The sequence below is a fragment of the Diceros bicornis genome, chromosome 5, assembly GCF_020826845.1.
Source record: "Diceros bicornis minor isolate mBicDic1 chromosome 5, mDicBic1.mat.cur, whole genome shotgun sequence".
NCBI classification, from domain to species: domain Eukaryota; kingdom Metazoa; phylum Chordata; class Mammalia; order Perissodactyla; family Rhinocerotidae; genus Diceros; species Diceros bicornis.
This window is the reverse complement of record NC_080744.1, coordinates 38,937,595-38,959,083: the sequence shown is the minus strand read 5'-3', so window position 1 is coordinate 38,959,083 and position 21,489 is coordinate 38,937,595. Positions and strand designations below refer to the sequence as shown.

The window sequence follows — 21,489 nt, the reverse complement described above, 5'->3', positions numbered from 1 at the left end:
CGAACCTCGGGCCGCCAAAGCGGGGAGAGCACACTTAGCCACTTGCACCACCGGGCGGTGCCCCCATTGGAGAGTGTTGAGCAGAAGAATAATATGATCTGACTTCTGTTTTAACAAAATCACTCTGGATTTTCTATCGATATGGAAAGGAGGGTGAAGGTAAAAGCATGAATACCAGTTAGGAGGCTATTGAAATAATTTTAGTAAGACAAGTGGGTATGGTGGCTTGAACCCTAGTGGTGGCAGTGTGGTTGATAAGAAGAGGTGGAATTCTGGATGTATATTGAGGTGGAGCCTACATGATACACTGACAGATTAGATGTGTGTGTGAGAGAAAGAGAGGAATCAAGGATGACTTCAGGGCTTTTGACCTGAGCAGCTTAAGTATGGAATTGCTATTAAACTGAGATGGGAAAGACTATAGGTAGAGGGCCGGCCCGGCGGCTTAGTGGTTAAGTGCGAGCGCTCCGCTGCTGGCAGCCTGGGTTTGGATCCCGGGTGCGCACCGACGCACCGCTTCTCTGGCCATGCTGAGGCCACGTCCCACGTACAGCAACTAGAAGAATGTGAAGCTATGACATACAACTATCTACTGGGGCTTTGGGGGAAAAAAATAAATAAAGTTATAAAAAAAAAAAAAGACTATGAGTGGAAAAGGTTTGGGGGAGGTGATTATGAGTTTAGTTTTGGTCAACCTAAGTTTGAGTATAAGCCTAGAGATGAGGAGAAGAGTCTGAGATGGACATATAAATTCAGGAGTTAGCCTATAGATGATATCTAAAGCCTTGAGACTAGATGAGATCACCAAGAGAGTGAATATGGGTAGGAAAAAGAAAGAGGTACATGGACTGTGTCCTGTGCCACTCCCAAGTTTTAGAGATTGGGAGATGAAGAGGAGCTATATGTTATACTATATGTCTAATCTTTTAAATTATATCATTAGAAAAAATAATTGACTGTCAGGACCCAGAGAATTCCAAAAGTGTGGGCATTGGCCCATCTCCAGGACTAATTTATTTTAAATTGTTATTTTTTATTATGAACATGTTTTTAAAAATTGCATATCTTAAAGTATTTGAGACGTAAACCTACAAGGAGGGAAACATTACTGGATTACCATAGAAAATGAGTAAATAGTCCAATTCATAAGATTATCATTGGTGGGGCTTTTGTTTATTCTCAGTTGACAAACAGGATGCTGATAGTGTTCACTGTGTGATGGGCTGACGCAGATGATAATGAAATAACATTAGACATTTGAGTTGCAGTAGAGTAGGAGTTTATGAGATGACTGAAATTAGTTGGAGGGCTATCTTAATGCCAAGGAAGAAAAATATATCTAATACCGTCATTCTCCTGTAGAAGAAGAGGAGGTGACATACACCGTCGTCGATCAGTTCCAACAGAAGTTTGGTGCTGCAGTAAGTATTGCCACATCATTTCCAGTATTGTCTGTATATGGGTCTCATGTCTATGTCTTATAAATTTCTCTCTTATTATAAGATCATTGATGTTTTCTCTAATAATTCAACAAAATATATTAGCACCTGCTATATGCCAGACATTGCTCTGAGGTCTGGAGTAAAACAATAATCAAGACAGGGGCCAGCCTAGTGGTGTAGTGGTTAAAAGTTTGCGCACTCTGCTTCGGTGGCCCAGGGTTCACAGGTTCGGATCCCGTGCGTGGACCTATGCACGGCTCATCAAGCCATGCTGAGGCGGTGTCCCACATAGAGCAACTAGAAGGACGTACAACTATGACATACAAGTATCTACTGGGGCTTTGGGGAGAAAAAAAGGAAAAAGAAGGAGGAGGTTTGGCAACAGATGTTAGCTCAGGGCCAACTTCCCTCAAACAAAAAAAAAATAATTAAAATAATAAAAATGGTTAAAATGGTAAATTTAAGGAAAAAAAAAAACAATAATCAAGACCAAGTACCAGCCCTCAAGGAACTTACCTTTTTTTTTTTTTTTTGGTGAGGAAGATTAGCTCTGTGCTAACATCTGTTGCCAATCCTCCTCTTTTTGCTGAGAAAGATTGTCCCTGGGCTAACATCCGTGCCCATCTTCCTCTATTTTATATGTGGGATGCCTGCCACAGCATCACTTGATAAGAGGTGTGCAGGCCCGTGCCCGGGATCCGAACCTGCAAACCCCATGCTGCAGAAGCGGAGCGTGCGAACTTAGCTGCTACACCACCGGGCCAGCTCCATGGGAGCTTACATTTTAATGCAAGAAAATAAACAAATAATTGTATATCAGCTGGTGATAAGTGCTATGAAGAAAAATAAAGTGTGGTATGGCAAATAGAGTGACAAGGAGTTACTATTTTATGTAGGGTGGACAGAAGAGGTGACATTTGAACAGAGACCTGAAAGAAGTAGCGGAGCTGCCATGTGGATATCTAGGTAAAAAACTTAAAGAAGGAGTAATTAACAAGTGCAAAGGCCCTGAGGCTGAAGCACACTTGAACAGCAGGGAGGTCAGTGTGGCAGGACCACCGTGAAGAAGAGGGATAGGGAATGGAAGGGAGCAGGAGGCAGATCAGGTAGGGCTTTTTAGACATTATAAGGATTTTGAGTTTGACTTGAGTGAGATGGAAAGCCATTGGCAGTTTTAGGGGAGAGTCAAAAATTTTTTTAGTTATATTTTGAAAAGACCATTCTAGATGCTCTATTTAGGCAATTTCTCTATAATCATTTATTAATTTGAGATGTGGCAGTAACTAATTATTCAGCCTAGGGTATGGCTTGCAGATAGACTTCAGGAGAGTCATTAAGCTTTCTGTTGAGATGCATGCTTATGCTGGTTATGCATGGGTGCATTTTCTAAGGGAAAGTTAGCTTTCAACAGATTCTTCTTTTTTTTTCTTTTTCCTTTTTTTTTTGTGAGGAAGACTGGCTCTGAGCTAACATCTATTGCCAATCCTCCTCCTTTTTTTTTCCCCAAAGCCCCAGTAGATAGTTGTATGTCATAGTTGCACGTCCTTCTAGTTGCTGTATGTGGGACGCGGCCTCAGCACGGCCGGACAAGCGGTGTGTCAGTGCACGCCCGGGATCCGAACCCGGGCTGCCAGCAGCGGAGCGTGCGCACTTAACAACTAAGCCACGGGGCCGGCCCCAGATTCTTCTTTTTTTTAGCAGCTTTATTGAGATGTAATTCACATGTCATAAAATTCACCAATTTAAAATGTATACTTCACTGTCTTACAGCATATTCACTGAGTTGTATATCCATCATGACAGTGAATTTTAGAACATTTTCAATAACCCAAAAAGAAACCCCATATTCCTTAGCTGTCATCTCCAACTCCTTCCCAGCCCCCTAGCCCCTGGCAACCACTAATCTATTTTCTGCCTCTATGGATTTGCCTGTTTAGGACATTTCATATAAATGAGATCATACAATATGTGGTCATATGTGGCTGAATTCTTCTGCTTAGCATAACATTTTGAAGATTCATCTATGTTACAGCTTGTATCAGTAGTTCTCTTATTTTTATTGCCGAATAATGTTCCTTTGTATGGGTATACCACATTTCATTTATCCTTTCACCGTTTGATGGACATTTGAGTTGTTTCTGCTTTTTGGCTACTATCAATAATGCTGCTGTGAACATTCATGTACACGTTTTTTGTGTGGACATATGTTTTCATTTCTCTTGTGTAGATACCTAGGAGTGGAATTGCTGAGTCATATAGTAACTCTCTGTTGAACTTTTTGAGGATTGGCCATACTGTTTTCCAAAGCTGCTACACCATTTTACGTTCTTAGCAACAGAATACGAGGGTTCCAATTTCTCCACAGTCTTATCAACGCTTGTTATGGGTCATTTTGATTATAGCCATCCTTGTGGTATAAAGTGGTATCTCATTGTGGTTTTGATTTGCATTTCTCTGGTGGCTAGTAATGTTAAGCATCTTTTCATGTGCTTTTTGGCCATTTGTATATCTTCTTGGGAGAAATGTCTATTTCTTTGCCCATTTTTAATTGAGTTATAAGAATTCTTTAGGGGCTAGCCCAGTGGCATAGTGGTTAAGTTTGTGTGCTTCGCTTTGGCAACCCAGGGTTCACGGGTTGGGATCCCAGGCGTGAACCGACACACCGCTTGTCAAGCCATGCTGTGGTGGCATCCCGTATGAAGTAGGGGAAGATGGGCACAGATGTTAGCCCAGGGCCAATCTTCCTCAGCCAAAAGGAGGATTGGCAACAGATGTTAGCTCAGGGCTAATCTTCCTCACAAAAAAAAAAGAAAAGAAAAAGAATTCTTTATATATCAACAGATTCTTTAAAGGGTCAATGACAACAACAAAAAAATGGGATAAGAACTTTTGCTCTGGGAATTTGAAGAGGTAGTTGGAAATTCTTATCATTAGGGAAATACACCTTTTGTTCTCACTTGTTCAGCCTTCTTAGTGTTGATTAAGAATGGAATTGAAATTCAGTCTCCTTTTTTCATCACTGATGAAAAATACTCAGAATGTAGAATACATTGTGCTCTCTAAAGGAAGATATTGTACTAGTATGAGTTACCATGCTCTTCTATTCTTGAGTAATTTACTTACCTGCAAAATGAGGAGAATCTTGTTTCATATAAATATTTTCATGGATTATGAATTAAGGGTCTTAGAATTGTATAATGTTTTGAAATAGGATAAGATTATAAATAATCAAAGGACCAGCCTGTGCACCCAGGATACCACCATTTCAGTTTTGAGTAATTTAATGAATCCAAGACTAAGGGACCTGTTGAGTCATCGTTTCTTTCATTCTAAACGGTAGATACTGTGAGACTCAGCCGCTGCGTGAGTTCCTTTCAGGTACAGTAAATTGCCCTGTGTTAGCGCACTGTTCTGTGCTTGAGGAATCTGCTCGTAAAGACTAGAAACCTTTTTCTGTAGCATTAGTGGAACAAAAGTTATCTGAGTTTCCAAATTTTATTAACATTTGGGGTATGGATGGTTTATTTTCCAATTGTGAAATAATTTTGCAAAAACTAAAAAGAGGATCAGCAGCATTCAGTGTGATTTGTGTGTATGTGTGTATGAAGCAGACTCCTGTTTTGGATTAGTCAAATTTCATAAGTTTAAAAAATTTGATCCACTTTGTTTATTGCTAGCCATTTCACTTGTGCCATTCATGAGGTCATAATTGCAGCATTTATTCTCTGGAGGTTTTTATTTTCTTCCCTTTCTCACCAGATGCTCCACATCAAGAAGCAGAGTGTCCTGAGTGTGGCAGCAGAAGGAACTAATGTGTGTCGTCATGGGAAACTATGTTGGCTTCAGGTAAAAGACAGAATTTTTAAAACTTTTTATTTTGAAATAATTGTAGATTCATTGGTAAATTTATTTTAACTCTCTTCTTTATGTCACCCCGGTGTCTATAACTTGTTTGGAATGTCTTTTTTCTAGTACCGAGTTAATTCTTTTAAAAAAGAAAGAGCCTCTGTCTCTTTGTAGGTTCACTTTTATAATCATTGTTGCTGTCTCACAGGCTCTGCTTGACGACTTCTTTCCCAGCTCTGTTCTCGCACCTTAGGTACACGAAGAGTTTCTTATCTTTCCTTCTCATTGGTAGCCTTCCACAGCAAGTTTCTGCCACATCATTTTCATTTTTATGGACCTGGGAGATGTCAGATGAGGGTCCCTAATATATCAAAAGAAGTTTGTAGTGAGCCCTGAATAGCTAGAGGATGGTTAGGCACCTTTGGCTCAAACTCAGCAGCATCAGTATTTAAGGAGGGGCAGGAAAGCAAGCTGAGTCCCCAACCAATGTCTTCTATCCTTTGAGTCAGGACCTGCCTCCCTCTACTGAGAGAATATTTTTTATAAGGATTGGGAATCTGCCGTCTTAAACTCCTCCCTCTGGAATGTTTACCTTCTCAAAGGGAAAGGAATGGAGGTATCAAGCCCAGTTTTGCCCAGGATTAGATCACTTCTCTTGTTCTATGCACTTTCTAGGTAAACCATAGCTTTTAGATGACTAGGTTTGAGTTAGCAGCACAAATGCAGATTACTTAAAACAAACCTCCACAAGCAACAAAAGCAAAAATAAACAAATGAGACTACATCAAACTAAAAAGCTTCTGCACAGTAAATAAAGGATCAACAAAATGAAAAGGCTACCTGTGGAATGGGAGAAAGTATTTGCAAATCATATATCTGATAAGGGGTTAATATCCAAAATATATAAGGAACTCATACAACTCAATAGCAACAATATAAATAATCCAATTTAAAAATGGGCAAAGGACCAGAATAGACATTTTTCCAAGGAAGATATACAAAATTCCAACAGATATATGAAAAAGTGCTCAACATCGCTAATCATCAAGGAAATGCAAATCAAAACCACAATGAGATATCACCTCACACCTGTTAGAATGGCTATTATCAAAAAGACAAGAGGGGCTGGCCCCGTGGCTTAGCGGTTAAGTGCGCGTGCTCCGCTACTAGCGGCCCGGGTTCGGATCCCGGGTGCGCACCGACACACCGCTTCTCTGGCCATGCTGAGGCCGCGTCCCACATACAGCAACTAGAAGGATGTGCAACTATGACATACAACTATCTACTGGAGCTTTGGGGGAAAAAAAAAAGGAGGAGGATTGGCAATAGATGTTAGCTCAGAGCCGGTCTTCCTCAGCAAAAAGAGGAGGATTAGCATGGTTGTTAGCTCAGGGCTGACATTCCTCTCACACACACACAAAAAGACAAGAGACAACCAGTGTTGGCTAGGATATAGAGAAAAGGGAACAACCCTTCTACACTGTTGGTGGGAATGTAAATTGGTGGAGCCACTGTGGAAAACAGTATGGAGGTTGCTCAAAAAATTAAAAATAGAACTACCATATGGTCCAGCAATCTTACTTCTGAGTATATATCCAAAGGAAATGAAAGCAGGATCTTGAAGAGATACCTGCATTCCCGTGTTTATGTTGCAGCATTATTTACAATAGCCAAGACATGGAAACAAACTAAGTGTTTATGGATGAATGAATGGATAAAGAAAATGTGGTATATGTGTACAATGGAGTCAGCCATAAAAAAGAAGGAAATCCTGCAATTTGTGACAACATCGATGAACCAGGAGGGCATTATGCTAAGTGAGATGTCAGACAGAGAAAGACAAGTACTGTATGCTCGCACTTATATGTGGAATCTAAAAAAACCAAACTCACAGAAACAGAGAGTATGTTGGTGGTTGCCAGGGGTAAGGGAGTGGGGGAAATGAGTGAAGGTGGTCAGAAGGTACAAACGTCCAGTTATAAGATAAATAAGTTCTGGGAATCTAATATACAGCATGGTGATTATAGATAACAATACTGTATTGTATACTTGAAAGTTGCTGAGATAGTAGGTCTTAAAAGTTCTCACCACAGGGGGCCGGCCCGGAGGTGCAAGCGGCTAAGTGCGCGTGCTCCGCTGCGGCAGCCCGGGGTTCGCCGGTTCGGATCCCGGCGCGCACCAACGCGCCACGTGTCAAGCCATGCTGTGGCGGCATCCCATATAAAGTAGAGGAAGATGGGCGTGGATGTTAGCCTAGGGCCAGTCTTCCTCAGCAAAAAAAGAGGAGGATTGGCAGATGTTAGCTCAGGGCCAATCTTCCTCACAAAATAAATAAATAAATAAAAAATAAAAGTTCTCACCACAAAAAAAGATAACTATGTGAGGTGATAGATGTAACTACCCTTACTGTGGTAATCATTTCACAGTATATACTTATATCAAATCATTACAACTTAACTTGTACAACTTAAACTTACACAATGTTATATGTTAATTTTATGTCAATAAAGCTGATGGGAAAAGAAACCAAACCAAAACCTCTCTCTACTAGAACAAAAGGGTGGACTTCCTCGTAATGCAGGCCTGGGCAGCTCTAGTTATTTCCTGATTTGTCCCATTTGGTTGTCTATGTACCAGAGGGGACATCTAGTTGATTACAATTGTCCTCTGGTGAGTGGAAGCACATTAATGGGCACATTTTCTCCAACCAGGTCTTTGGGCTTGTGTGTTTAATTTTTTTAATCAGAGTATCACATACCCTATGTATTAGAAACAAAAAAAAAATCAAATACAGTCATGTGTCACTTAACGATGGGTGCATTCTGAGAAATGCATCATTAGGCGATTTCTTCATTGTGTAAACATCATAGAGTGCACTTACACAAACCTAGATGGTGTAGCCTACTACACACCTAGGCTGTATGGTACTAATCTTATGGGACCACCGTCATATATGCGATCTGTTGTTGACTGAAGGCTTATTATGCAGTGCATGACTGTAATGGTACAAAGGCTTATAAGGAAAGAAAAGCACTTTGACAAATGTTATCTCATTTACATTTTTCATTTCATTCTTCTGGGAGCCCTGTGATGTGAATCTTAGTCAGTTTGATATTGTTCCATGAGACCCTTAAGCTGTCTTCATTTTTTTCATTCTTTTTTCTTTTTGCTTCTCTGATTGGGTGAATTCCACTGCTTTGTCTTCAAGTTGACTGATCCTTTCTTCTGCTTCGTCTAGTCTGCTGTTGAACCCCTCTAGTGTATTTTTCAGTTCAGTTATTGTATTTTTCAGCTCTGACTGCTTATATTTTCTTGTATTTTCCATATCTCTATTGAAGTTCTCATTATATTCATCCATCCTTCTCCCCAGTTCAGTGAGGATCTTTATGACCATTACTTTGAACTCTTTATCAGGTAAATTACTTATCTCCATTTTGTTAAGGCTTTTTTCCTGAGGTTTTATTTTGTTCTTTCTTTTGGGACGTATTCCTTTGTTTCTTCATTGCTTGAATCTCTGTGTTGGTGAAGGTGTAGCCTCATGTAGGAGTTGAACCTTGTTGTTAACCCTGCGTCAGCTCCTGGTTGTCTCTCAAACCTCTGTGCTTGTCCAAGCAGCCTATTTTATTTTTAATAGCTCCCAGTAGTTAAGGGTGTCCCAAGGCCTGTTAGTGTCCCAAAGGGGAGGATCTCAGCACCTAGATTCAGGCTGACTGGAAGCCTGACCCTTAGATATCAGCTCTTAAAAGTACACAAATATATAGTCCTGTGGGACCACAAGCATAAGCCTTACTGGCCACCAGAGCCAGGTGATCTGGAAGTGTCCCCTGAACAGCAGTCACAGAAATAGGGCTTCCAGACAAGTACATAAACTCTTTTCTGGGTGATACCAGTGAGCTGGAGCAAGGCAGAGGGAGAGCACCAAGATGGCATCCACAGCCTACGTTCCTTGAGAGAAGCTCCATAGGCCACTAAATGTGTGCCAAGCCTGAAGTCTGTCCCTCAGGCCAAAGCTCTAGGACAAGCAAAGAGGTCTTCCTCACAGAAACACTGGGAAGTGTGCCTCAGTCCACTGTCTGTGCAGTGCCCTGGGGGTGGCAGCCTGCCAAGGACCATCTGATTGCCACAGTCCCATAGGACCCAGGAATGCAAGCCCCCTGGCAACCAGAGCCAGATGATCAAGAGGTTTCCTCTGAGTGGCAGCTGTAAAAACTGGGGCACCAGACACAAGAAAATATAGAGGCAAGTATTTTCAACATGTTGAAGTGTTTCTACTATTTTCCTTTTTCTAGTAACACGCTTATTGCTCTCTCTTTATTCATCAGTTTTACAAATTATCTATTAACTTTTATTATGGTAAATAAAGATTTTGCTCCCTTATAGCACCCACACCTCCCTAGATCCTCCCAATTTAGTTACATCCCAAGTTTTGGTTAAGACAGGATTCAGGCTCTATGTGATTATGATGGTATAACTGTTGCTCCCTGCTGAGCCAAGTAAGATTGTTTCTTTTCTTGCGCAACTTTTTGTTTTTCATAGAATTGATAATTGCCTCATCTTATCAGCTTTGTATTCTTTGCACCTGTGACTGAGCCTTCCCATATCTTCCCCTCGGTATAGTTTTTCGTCATGCTTCCATCCATCCTGTTAACCTATGTTGCATTTTTGTCTTGATGCCATCTTCCCTGGAGCCCTCTATCCTCCTGTTCCAATACGGCTGGTGTTCTAAAGGCTGGAAGCTTCAAGAGCAGAGGTCTAGAGGCTCACAATTCAGTGTGCAAACTTTCATTTTTCAGTCAGCTGCCAAGCCCCTGCCCTCCTCTGTCTTACATTCCAGAGCCTTTCTGGTTGGATTGATCCAGAGAATGTATCTTCTGTCCTCTGTGGGAGGGGGAGGGGAGTGGCTGGGGGTAACTTGGCGCCTTCCTTCTCCTTATACAGACCTCCAGCCCATCCCCCTATGTCCAGCTCCTCACTTTTCTTAGTATCTGCACCTTTAATCCCTAAACCTTTATTTTGTGTTTTTTTTTGTTTCTTTCTTCTGTTTTGTTTTCCCTAATGTGTTTCCTTTCTGTCAGTATTGCCCACTGCTTTTCTTCAACTTTCAATTATTTAAATGGGACTGGCCCCGTGGCTTAGCGGTTAAGTGTGCGTGCTCCACTGCTGGCGGCCCATGTTCGGATCCCGGGTGCGCACCAACGTACCGCTTCTCTGGCCATGCTGAGGCCGCGTCCCACATACAGCAACTAGAAGGATGTGCATCTATGACATACAACTATCTACTGGGGCTTTGGGGGAATAAATAAATAAATAAATAAAATTAAAAAAAAAACAATTATTTAAATGTTTAACCTTCACCTGTGGTCAGATATTTTCAGATATGATAATATAAGATGAAGATAGCAACTATTTGTTAAGAATCATAAAATTTTTTTATATCCTTTGGCTCACTTCTTAGGGCTACTTCTAGGAGTCTATCCTAAATAATTCAAAATATGAAGAAAAAATTATATGAGAACCTATTCATCTTGGCATCATTTATAATGGTGAAAAATCAAAAACCACTTAAATAGTTAACAGTAGGAGACGTTACAGTACATTTGATAGATCTTATGTGGCTGCCAAACATTGATGACGAGTGCAACATACAAAAATGTTTGAAAATTTGTGAGTGGAAAAAACAGGATATAGATTTGAATGCATATTATTAGAGCCATATACATTTTTTGCATATGCAAAAATGGAAGAGAGGGTTGTATGGCATGCATTGATTCACTGAAGAAATGTTTAACAGCATCCATATGCCTGGCTCTGTTCTAGTTATTGCATGTAAATGGTGAATCTGACATAATCTCTTCTCTCACAGAGTTTACAATCTAGCAGAAATTATTTTCCAAACTTTTATAATGTGTCCCTTCAATTTTTATAATTAAGATATAGAAAAAAAGAGCAGGGATTGACTTTTTTAGGTGTCAAATGCTAGCAAACAACGTGCAAGTTCTGCGAATGGGTGCCAGGCAGGCCTGACAGTGGTAGCTGTATCAACAGTTAACTCCCGAAATGACAAAGATGGCATCAGATTGCCATCTGACTGGCCCCCTAGACCTATTTGGATCTTTTTTTTTACCTTCATTCTCTGGCTCAGTAGATGATCCAGCCGTACTGCCTTTGTGACGTTTATGATCAGTAACAATCTAGAATTCTTATAATTGTATAAAATTGATCTAAAAAGCAGTGTTTCACATCCTAACATTTGTGCCTGTGTATTTGTTGGCTGTTTTAAACTGCTAGAGGGCAGGGAATCTTCTCTTATGAGTGATTTTTGGTAACACAACACAAGCATGCATATTATGGAACTCAGAGAAATAGTATTTTGTGTTGTTAACAATGAAATGCTGTTCATTCCCCTTAAACCTATAACCCCTGGGGTATTAGGATGTCATAGATGAGATGTAAAACGTTAAATTTGGGACTGTAAAGAGCGAAAGGCTAAATCACCAGCTTGTCTGTCTTTTTTCCTTTTGAAAATGACAGCAATAGTGTCTTTTTTAACTTAAGATCAATTTAAACCTGTTTTCTCTGAGAAACATTGAGTGCCTATTGTTTACAACTGAGGATGTTAAATATGTTATCACATGTCTTTCTTGATCCTTCCCTAGTTCTTTTTTATCCTATAATATGTGTGTCTGGATGGTCTATTGCAGGTGGCCACAAATAGCCGAGTTTACTTATTTGACATTTTCCTTCTGGGAAGTCGTGCTTTCAACAATGGACTTCAGATGGTATTAGAAGACAAGAGAATTTTGAAGGTAAGTGTGTAAGCTAATTCCTCTGCTAGTAATATAAGCAGCCAGGTCCTAATTACTCTGTCTCTATCTTCTGATTCCTTAGGTTATCCATGATTGTCGTTGGCTTTCCGATTGCCTCTCTCATCAGTATGGAATTTTGCTGAATAATGTCTTTGACACACAGGTACATGCAGGGAAACACTGAATTCCATCCAGTGTACATAACTCCTGTAGAAAATAGGCCTCATCTGATGAGTGATTGAAAGTCTTTTTGTGTGTGCCTCATTCCCACCCACTTCTCTTGTAAAATATTTGTACAATATGTGAGAACATTTGGTGAACTGTAAAAGCACTGCAGAAAAGTTACTTAAAAGTATTTTGGGGGGCCGGCCCCATGGCTTAGCGGTTAAGTGCACGCGCTCCGCTGCTGGCGGCCCAGGTTTGGATCCTGGGCGCGCACCGACGCACCGCTTCTCTGGCCATGCTGAGGCCGAGTCCCACATACAGCAACTAGAAGGATGTGCAGCTATGATATACAACTATCTACTGGGGCTTTTCAGGGGAAAAGTAAATAAATAAAATGTTAAAAAAAAAAAAAAAGTATTTTGGATTTTTTTCCTCATTTGTCTCCAGAATTTGTCAAATAAGAAGCCAGCTCCATACTCTGTAGCATTCAGAGACTCGAACAATTTGGGGGTCATTCAGAAGTCTGCCATGGGACACTTAGTGTAAGGCGACCAGTCACATCTCTGCCTTGACCACGTATGAATCAGTTAAGGCTTGTGGCTAGTTGGCATCTAGCTCAGGGATGCAGGTTGTCCTAGATATGTGTAAAAAGCCTGTTCTCCCAATAATAGCCTGAAGATATGTGATTTTTCTCTGATCTAAAGGACCCTAGAGAAACGAGAAATTCCAGACTATGCTAGCTCTTAGAGCTGATCTGGGTTTCCGGTTTGGCTGTGAGAGCAGTAAAACCACTAGTTTTTATTAGGTGCTTCTAGTCTTCTAGGTTTATACCAGTGAAAAGGAGATCTTGAATATATAAAGGCCTAGAGCCTTTGGAGAGGAGTTAAAATAGTAAGCTGGCCAATTATTTTTGAACAGCTATTCCTAAAAATTCAATTTTATGTGATTATATGTGGTTCAAGTTTGTTCTTTATGTATCTGCTCACAAGGAACGTTGTGCACTTCTCTTGTTTACATGTTCCTTTGGGCCTTTCTGCATCTTTCCCTATATAGAGATTGCTTCAGTGCTTACTCTAAATGTAAGAGAATTGCTCCTTGTTCTCTGGAGGCCATCAGGCCTCTTGATTAGACCCCACATGTGTGTCTAATGAAGACATTGGCATATCTTTCTTTTCAGATTTCCATAGTGCAAGAAGCAGGAATTCAGAATTTTTCATTTGTTTTCCTTTAACATAGCGTATTAGTTTCCTATTGCTGTTGTAACAAATTACCACAAATTTAGTGGCTTAAAACAACATCAGTTTACTCTCTTACAGTTCTGAAGGTCAGAAGTCTGAAATAGTTTTCACTGGGCAAAAGTCAAGGTGTCAGAGGGCTGGTTTCTTCTGGAGGCTCTGAGGGGAGAGTCTGTTTTCTTGCCTTTCCAGCTTTCACCGGTTTTCTTTGGCTTGTGGCTCCTTCTATCTTCAGAGTGCATCACCCCAAGCTCTGCTTCCATCATCACATCACTTCTACTCTGACTGTAGTAAAATCTCCCTCTGCCTCCATCTTATAGGAACACTTGTGATTACATTTAGGGCCCATGTGGATAATTCAAGATAATCTCCCTATCTCAAGATCTTTAACTTAATCACAGCTGCAAAGTCCATTTTGCCGTATAAGATAACATTCACAAGTTCCAGGGGTTAGGATGAGGATGTCTTTGGAGGCCATTATTTAGCCTGCCACACATAGATAAATAATTATTCCAATTCTTAATTTTATTTGCCATCCTTACCAAAACTTGACCAGAGTTGCTAATAAGTAATAAAAATCATTCTTGAATTTTATCTTCCTTTCCCCATTCCCCAAAGGCACTAAAGAGTAATAAATAACCATAAGGCAGACAAATAAAAGTGGAAAAGTAGACAAGAACACGTTAAAGTTGGGTGATCCTTTTTTTTTCTAATTTTTTAGAGTAAGTTGACTGAACAACTTTAAATTTTCTGATGGCATTGTCTATCCTGTGGGTCCTTGGGAAAAATAGTACTTACATTTCTCTACTTATATTTCTGCCATGAGATAGCTCTTTCCATATATTCCATGGACTGGTCTCTCTTTTTTTAATGCCACAGGTCGCAGATGTCTTTCAATTTTCCGTGGAAACAGGCGGCTTTCTTCCAAACTGCATCAGTACTTTACAGGAGAGTTTAATCAGACACCTTAAAGTAGCCCCTAAATATCTCTGCTTTCTGGAAGAGAGACAAAAACTGATTCGGGTGAGTATTAAAGAATGTCCCAGATGACATTAATTTTTTCAAGTGTTTTGTGAGAGGGATTATTAGCATATTATATAGAGAAATGACAGCTGCCATGTAAGCATATGAGCATTGCCAAAATCTTAGTTGTTCTAAATGGGAACAGTTTGTTTGTGCTCTCAAGTGGATGAAAGCCAGGATCCAGATTTGTTGGTTATCAATTAAAAAGTACTCTGAAAGAAATTTTCAAGTTGGGACAAGGGGGAATTTTGTTGGGAATTTGGATTAAGGCAATGGAACTAAATCATCCCGATTATTTTTCCCAAAGTAAGGTAGATTTTCTTTAGCTCCAATAGCCTTGCATACAAACTTAGGTCATGACCATATTGGCTACAACTTTGGCCATATAATCAAGTCTGCTGCCTCCAGTTTTTAATGAGAAGTCTTAATATCTCTCTCTCTTTCTCTCCATCTCCCCCCAATCTTCCCCTCTCACATATACACACACACTGTATACACACATAAAGTGTGTGTGTGTGTGTGTGTGTGTGTGTGTGTGTATGTATTCTTAGAAGTCTAGCCATAGCGTGAAAGAAGGTAATAATTGAAGAAAACGACAGTAACAGTGTTTTAAGTTAAGCAACACTTGGATAAACAGTTATTTTCTTTAAAGTTTTGCTTACTATTCAGAGAAAATTGTTTTGGTGTCTCTAGGAAAATCCAGAAGTGTGGTTCACACGACCTCTTTCACCTTCTTTACTGAAAATTTTGGCCCTGGAAGCTACCTACCTGCTGCCCCTTCGCTTGGTACTCCTGGATGCGATGATGTCTGACCTAACCTGCCTGGTGGACGGGTACCTGAACACCTACCGGGAAGGGTCCGCAGACCGGCTTGGAGGCATGGAGGTAGGTGCAGCTCTCCGTGGTGGTGCCGTCAGGACTTCCACTTCTGCCTTATTCCTCAGGAAGGGCACAGTAATATCCACTCTTGAAAGCCGCGGCAAATTTCTTTCAGCAGACTTGGTAATAAATATTCTTGAAGCTGCTGTAGCTTGGGCTTAATCCCTCTCCTTGAGCCCCTTTTCACTGTATTAAGTTATGTTTCCAATAAATATTTCTGTCAAAGAAAGGGTAAGTTTAAGATTTCATTAGTTATAATGAATCCAGCACAATGTTAGAAAACTATAGACCAGGAGTCAGCAAACTATTGCCCTAAGGCCAAATCTGGCCCACGGTCTATTTTTTGTACAGCTCACAAGCTAAGAAGGGTTTTTAAGGTTTTAAAGGATTGTAAAAAACAAGAGAAGAAGAGTATGCAACAGAGACCATTTATAGTTCACAAAGCCTAAAATATTTACTATTTGGCCACTTACATAAAGTTTGCAGGCTGCTGCCATAAACCAATCTCACTTAGGAATACTGATGCAAAATCCTAAATAAAATAATAGCATTTTGGGTACAAACTCTTAGATGTATTATACTTTTCTTTTAATGTGTCGCTGGATTCTGGTTGCGAGTATGATTCACTGTTAGGAAATTCTCCATTTTACCAGAACCAAGAAAATCCTATGATTAACTCATAAATGCTGAAAAAAGTTATTTTATAACTTTTTTGTATTTTGCTCTCACTGTTAACAAAAAAAGAACAAGATAAAAATCCTCGCATACTTTGTTCTATTGGAGAATTTTAATGTTTTTCATTTATCATTGTAAAACCAAGGACAATTTTATAACTTTTTTGTTTTTTGCTCTCACTGTTTAATGCTGAAAAAATTTGATATTATTCTATATACATTAATGATTAAAATTGGAATAGATACTTTAACACAACAAAACATATATCTTAAGCAAGAAGACGACATAATGTTTGATTGGGAACACTGAAAGCTTTACCATTAATATCAAGACAAATACAAAAAAGGTGACTATCACCACTACTTTAGCATATTTTGAAGCTATTAGCCAATGAAATTAGAAAACAACAAGATGAACTACAAAAATTGAGTAGGAGGAGTCGGAATTATGACTTGCCTATGATACAACTGAAAACTGAAGAGAATCAACTGAAAAAGACTACCACAGGGGCTGTGGTACCATGGGGCTGGCCCCATGGCCTAGCGGTTAAGTGCACATGCTCCGCTACTGGCGGCCCGGGTTCGGACCCCAGGCGCGCTTGACGCACAGCTTCTCCAGCCATGCTGAGGCCACATACAGCAACTAGAAGGATGTGCAACTATAACATACAACTATCTACTGGGGCTTTGGGGGAAAAAAAAAAAGGAGGAGGATTGGCAATAGATGTTAGCTCAGAGCCGGTCTTCCTCAGCAACAAGAGGAGGATTAGTATGGATGTTAGCTCAGGGCTGATCGTCCTCACAAAAAAAAAAAAAAAAGACTACCACAAACAAAAAGACAATTTAGTAAAGTGAGTACAAATATAACATAAAAATTAACAGCTTTGCTATATCCATGCACACAGCTGGAACATATAATGGGAGAAAACATCCATTTATAATTTTAACAAAAAAGTGTATCTAGAAATAAATGTAACAGGAAATGTGGAATATAGAGATGAAGAAAATGGTAAAATATTACTGAATGGCATAAAAGAGGACTTGAATAGGGACACTAAGTATTTTTAGCTGTCACTTATTCCCAGATTAACTTTTGAATTTAACTCTATTCCAAGAAAAATATTAATACCAGCATTATTTTGGCAAACTGTGATTATAGTGTTTATAGAGATAAACATAAATAAGAATAGTTCTATCAGATATTAAAACATATTATAAGTCTACACTAAATAAAACAGTTTGCGACTGGTACATGTGTGGGCAGATCAATGAAACCAAGTAGAGAGCCCAGAAATAGATCCAATATATATCTGTCAGTATGGTTGGGATAGAGACAGAATTTCCAATCAGTGAGAAAAAGAAAATTATTCAATAAATGGCCTTAGGCAATTGACTAACCATTATGGGGGAGGAGAATCAGAATTGAATTGCTGTCTTTCATTACACCAAAATAAACTCCATGGGTCAAGTATTTATGTAAAAAATGGAATTATAAAATTATTAGAAAAAAACAGAATTAAAAGAAAATTATCTCACAATAGAGAATGCTTTTCTTTTTTCCCCCTAACTGTATTGAGGAATAATTGACAAAATTAATTGTATATATTTAAGGTGTACATTGTGATGCTTTGATATACATATACATTGTGGAATGATTATCAAGATCAAGATAATTAACACATCCATCACCTCACATAGTTAACTCTTTTTTTTTGTGGTGAGAGTGCTTAAGATCTATGGTCAGCAACTTTCAAGTATACAATACCGAATTATTAGCTGTAGTCACCATGCTGTACATTAGATCCTCAGAACTTATTCTTCTTGAAACTGAAAGTTCATACCCTTCAACCTACAGTTCCCCATTTGCCCCTCCCCTCAGCCCCTGGCAACCACCATTCTATTCTCTGTTTCTCTGAAATTGGCTTTTTTTTTTTTATTCCAATATAAGTGATACCATACCATATTTGTCTTTCTCTGTCTGCCTTATTTCACTTAGCATAATAACCTCCAGGTTCACCATCTTATCACAAATGACAGGATTTCCTTCCTTTTTATGGATGAATAATATTCCATTATATGTATATATACACCACATCTTTCTTATCCATTCATCTTTTGGTGGACACAGGTTGTTTCTGTATCTTGGCTATTATGAATAATGCTGCAATGTAAATGGGAGTGCAGATATCTCTTTGTGATCGTGATTTCATTTCCTTCGGGTGAATACCCAGACATGAAATTGCTGAACCATATGGTAATTCTATTTTTAATTCTTCGAGGAACCTCTATACTGTTTTCCATAGTGGCTGCACCAATTTACATTCACATCAATGGTGCACAAGGGTTCCCTTTTCTCTGCATTCTAGACAACGCTTGTTATCTCTTGTCTTTTTGATGATAGCTGTTCTGACAGGTGTGAGGTGATATCTCATTGTGGTTTTGATTTTGCATTTCCCTGATAATGATGATGTCGAACACCTTTTTATATACCTATTGGCCATTTAATGTCTTCTTTGGAAAAATGTATTTTCAAGTCCTTTGCTCATTTTTTAATTGGATTATTTGCTTTTTTGCCATTGAGTTAAGGAATGCTTTTCTCTGCAACACAGAAATACTCAGAACACAAAAAGATTAATAAATTTGACTTAAAAAATTTTGTATGGTGAAAATACTGTGAACAAAGTCAAAAGGCAAGCAATCTGGGAAAAATTATTTGCCTCATGTAACAAAGGGGACATTTTCTTAATATACTCTTTGTTGTAGCATTTATATAATAACAAAATACTGGAAAAAAACCCAAATATCCATCCATAAAGATTTAGTTAAATAAATTATGGTACATCCATATAGCCCTTAAAAATGCCAACATGGAGGGCAGACCCAGTGGCGCAAGTGGTTAAGTGCGCATGCTCCATTTCCCCAGCCTGAGGTTTGCCAGTTCAGATCCCAGGCGTGCACCGACACACTGCTTGTCAGGCCATGCTGTGGCGGTGTCCCATATAAAGTGGAGGAAGATGGGCACGGATGTTAGCCCAGGGCCAGTCTTCCTCGGCAAAAGAGAGGAGGATTGGCAGATGTTAGCTCAGGGCCGATCTTCCTCACACACACAAAAAAAATGCCAACATGGAAAACTCTTTAAGACAAATTTTTTAGTTAGATAAATTAAGATGCAGAAGAATATATAATAGTGTGTTACCATTTGTATGAAATAATTTTAGAAAGAGTTATAAAAATAAAAATTTGGTGGAAAATAAAAATTGAAAAATGTAATCCAGTGAGAAGGTAAACATTTAATAAGGGATATATATACACACACATATGATCATGTATGTATAGACTATCTCTAGGAGGCTATGCAAGAAACTGCTTTTGGGGGATGCACCTGCTAAGGTAACTAGGACCAGGTTGGCAGGGATACTTACTTTTCATTGTATAATCTTTATACATACACACACACATAACGCAGGCATGGACAACACACACATACACACACACAACTGTGGATTCAAAATATTTGTTACTTGAAAAATAGTCCTGCTATAGTTTAAGACACTAGAGGGTGCTGTAAGAACATGTTTGAATAGACCCTCGCTTGCCAAATATCAAGTGTAGTAGAAGTGATTTTAAGGACCATGTTCGGAAGTTTAGTTATAGTTGACCTGTGTTCGTTTTCTTTTCTTAGCCTACATGTATGCAGCTTCCAGAGGAACTGCTTCAACTCAAGGACTTCCAGAAGCAGCGCAGAGAGAGAGCTGCAAAAGAGTATAAGGTGAATGCACAGGGACTCCTAATAAGGACAGTGCTGCCTCCAAAGAAGTCAGTGACAGAGAGAGCAGGGAAAGAGGGGAAAGTAAGAGGTTTCTTACTTTGTGAAAATTCTAGGCCAGATAAAGCTCCAAATTTTATGTTTCACAAGGACGTAAATTTGCTGATAGAAGAATCTAAGAGTAAACAAACTACAGTAGAACCTCAACATCTGCCGCCCTTAAAGGAAGAAGCCAGTGAGGATTCCAGTAACAAACTCACTTGCCCTGAGTCAGAGGGGTTGGAGGACCAGAAAATAACTCAAAAAGAACACCTTGAGGTACCCAAACAGGAGTTTCAGACAAGTTTATCTCTGAAAGAGGAGATAGAACAGTTACTGACGATGAAAAACAAGGAAGATCTAAAATGCGCAAAACAAGATGTTTCCGTGTCTCCATCCCTTCCTCAGGAAACCAGAGTGTCTCCAAGTGACACCTTTCCTCCTTTTAGAAAAGCCGTGCGTTCCACACTTCCTCCCTGTCCAGCCTTGGAGAAGACTGACTCCTGGATAAACCCTTCTCCAAATCTGCCTTAGAGATCCGAAATGTGTTCCTAAGGCCATCAAGGTGGCTCATTTCCCCTGCCATCGGGGCCTTCCTCGGTGCTTATGTTTCTCATGTTGTAAATTTAGTTATGCCCCGATGACAGGCTTCAGGGAAAGTTGTGTCCCCTTGCTTACTCCTGCATTCCTGGAATTTGATTAGGATGGGAATGAATAAGTTAAATAACGGAAGAAGTAAATTTTCTGATTATGTCACTGTGCAGAAATGTTCCCAGTGGCCAGAGTGAATTATTTCTTATAATTTTGGTTTGGAGGATTTGAAGAAGAAAAAAATGTTGGGCTTAGTATCTGAAAGAATTTATACTTTTAAAATTTTGCTGTGTTTTTTGGTTTGAAGGAGGTCAGTAAAACTCTTAGCCATAAGTTTAAAAAAATTGGTACCTGACAATTTTACCAGTACTTTTTTCCTTTTTAAAATGGTATTAACTTTATCAATTATACCTCAGTAAAGCTGAAAAAAATATTAGCTTTATTTTTTAATTTTGAATGTTTTGTCTAACAAATATTATTATAGGAATCAATATCCCAGTTTTAATTTCTTTTCATTCTATTTACTTTTAGAAGATTTTGTCTGTTTTCCTAACAAAGGAGGGATTTGAGTATGTCTATTACATAAACTTGAAGTTTGGATTCTACTCTATCTGCCTGGAGTTAGTGTACTTTCTTAGGGTGAAAGGAAGGCAGCTTGTACTGAGCCTTTTTTTAATGAATGCTTGCAAGTTGCTCACATTCTTCTGTGTAAAATGACCAATAAACCTGTTTTGGCATTAGGTTCTCTCTCATTTTTCTTCATTGGGTCAAGGTAAGAAATAAATTGGAATATGTCTGAATTTCTCGGTCTACAGTCCAATTTAGAAATCTGTAATTTGACCATTATGCAGGACTCTATTACTTATTGCACTTAGGGGAAACTTAGGGACAGTCTACAGTTAGGAACGTCTTGTCTACACTCACTGATTCTGCTGTCAGTGCCACTGAAAGAAGAGCTGTGCCCTTCCAACTCCGGAGCCCAGATCTAGCCTCAGCTTGAGATGAGGCAGGCCCAAGAGCAGT

General features: G+C 39.3%; 1 protein-coding gene across 2 annotated transcripts in view; it reads left to right on the top strand.

Annotated features, from left to right (window-relative positions):
* EXD1 (exonuclease 3'-5' domain containing 1) overlaps positions 1-21,266 on the top strand; it is a 34,248-nt gene extending 12,982 nt beyond the window's left edge. For both annotated transcript variants that reach the window (XM_058541269.1, XM_058541270.1), the window contains 7 exons: positions 1,363-1,421; positions 5,202-5,288; positions 11,990-12,094; positions 12,177-12,257; positions 14,374-14,517; positions 15,211-15,402; positions 19,753-21,266. In XM_058541269.1, coding sequence (XP_058397252.1) covers positions 1,363-1,421; positions 5,202-5,288; positions 11,990-12,094; positions 12,177-12,257; positions 14,374-14,517; positions 15,211-15,402; positions 19,753-20,409 — 1,325 coding nt within the window. In that variant the 3' untranslated portion in view covers positions 20,410-21,266. The remainder of the gene's footprint in view (positions 1-1,362; positions 1,422-5,201; positions 5,289-11,989; positions 12,095-12,176; positions 12,258-14,373; positions 14,518-15,210; positions 15,403-19,752) is intronic.
* The last annotated feature ends 223 nt before the right edge of the window (positions 21,267-21,489 follow it).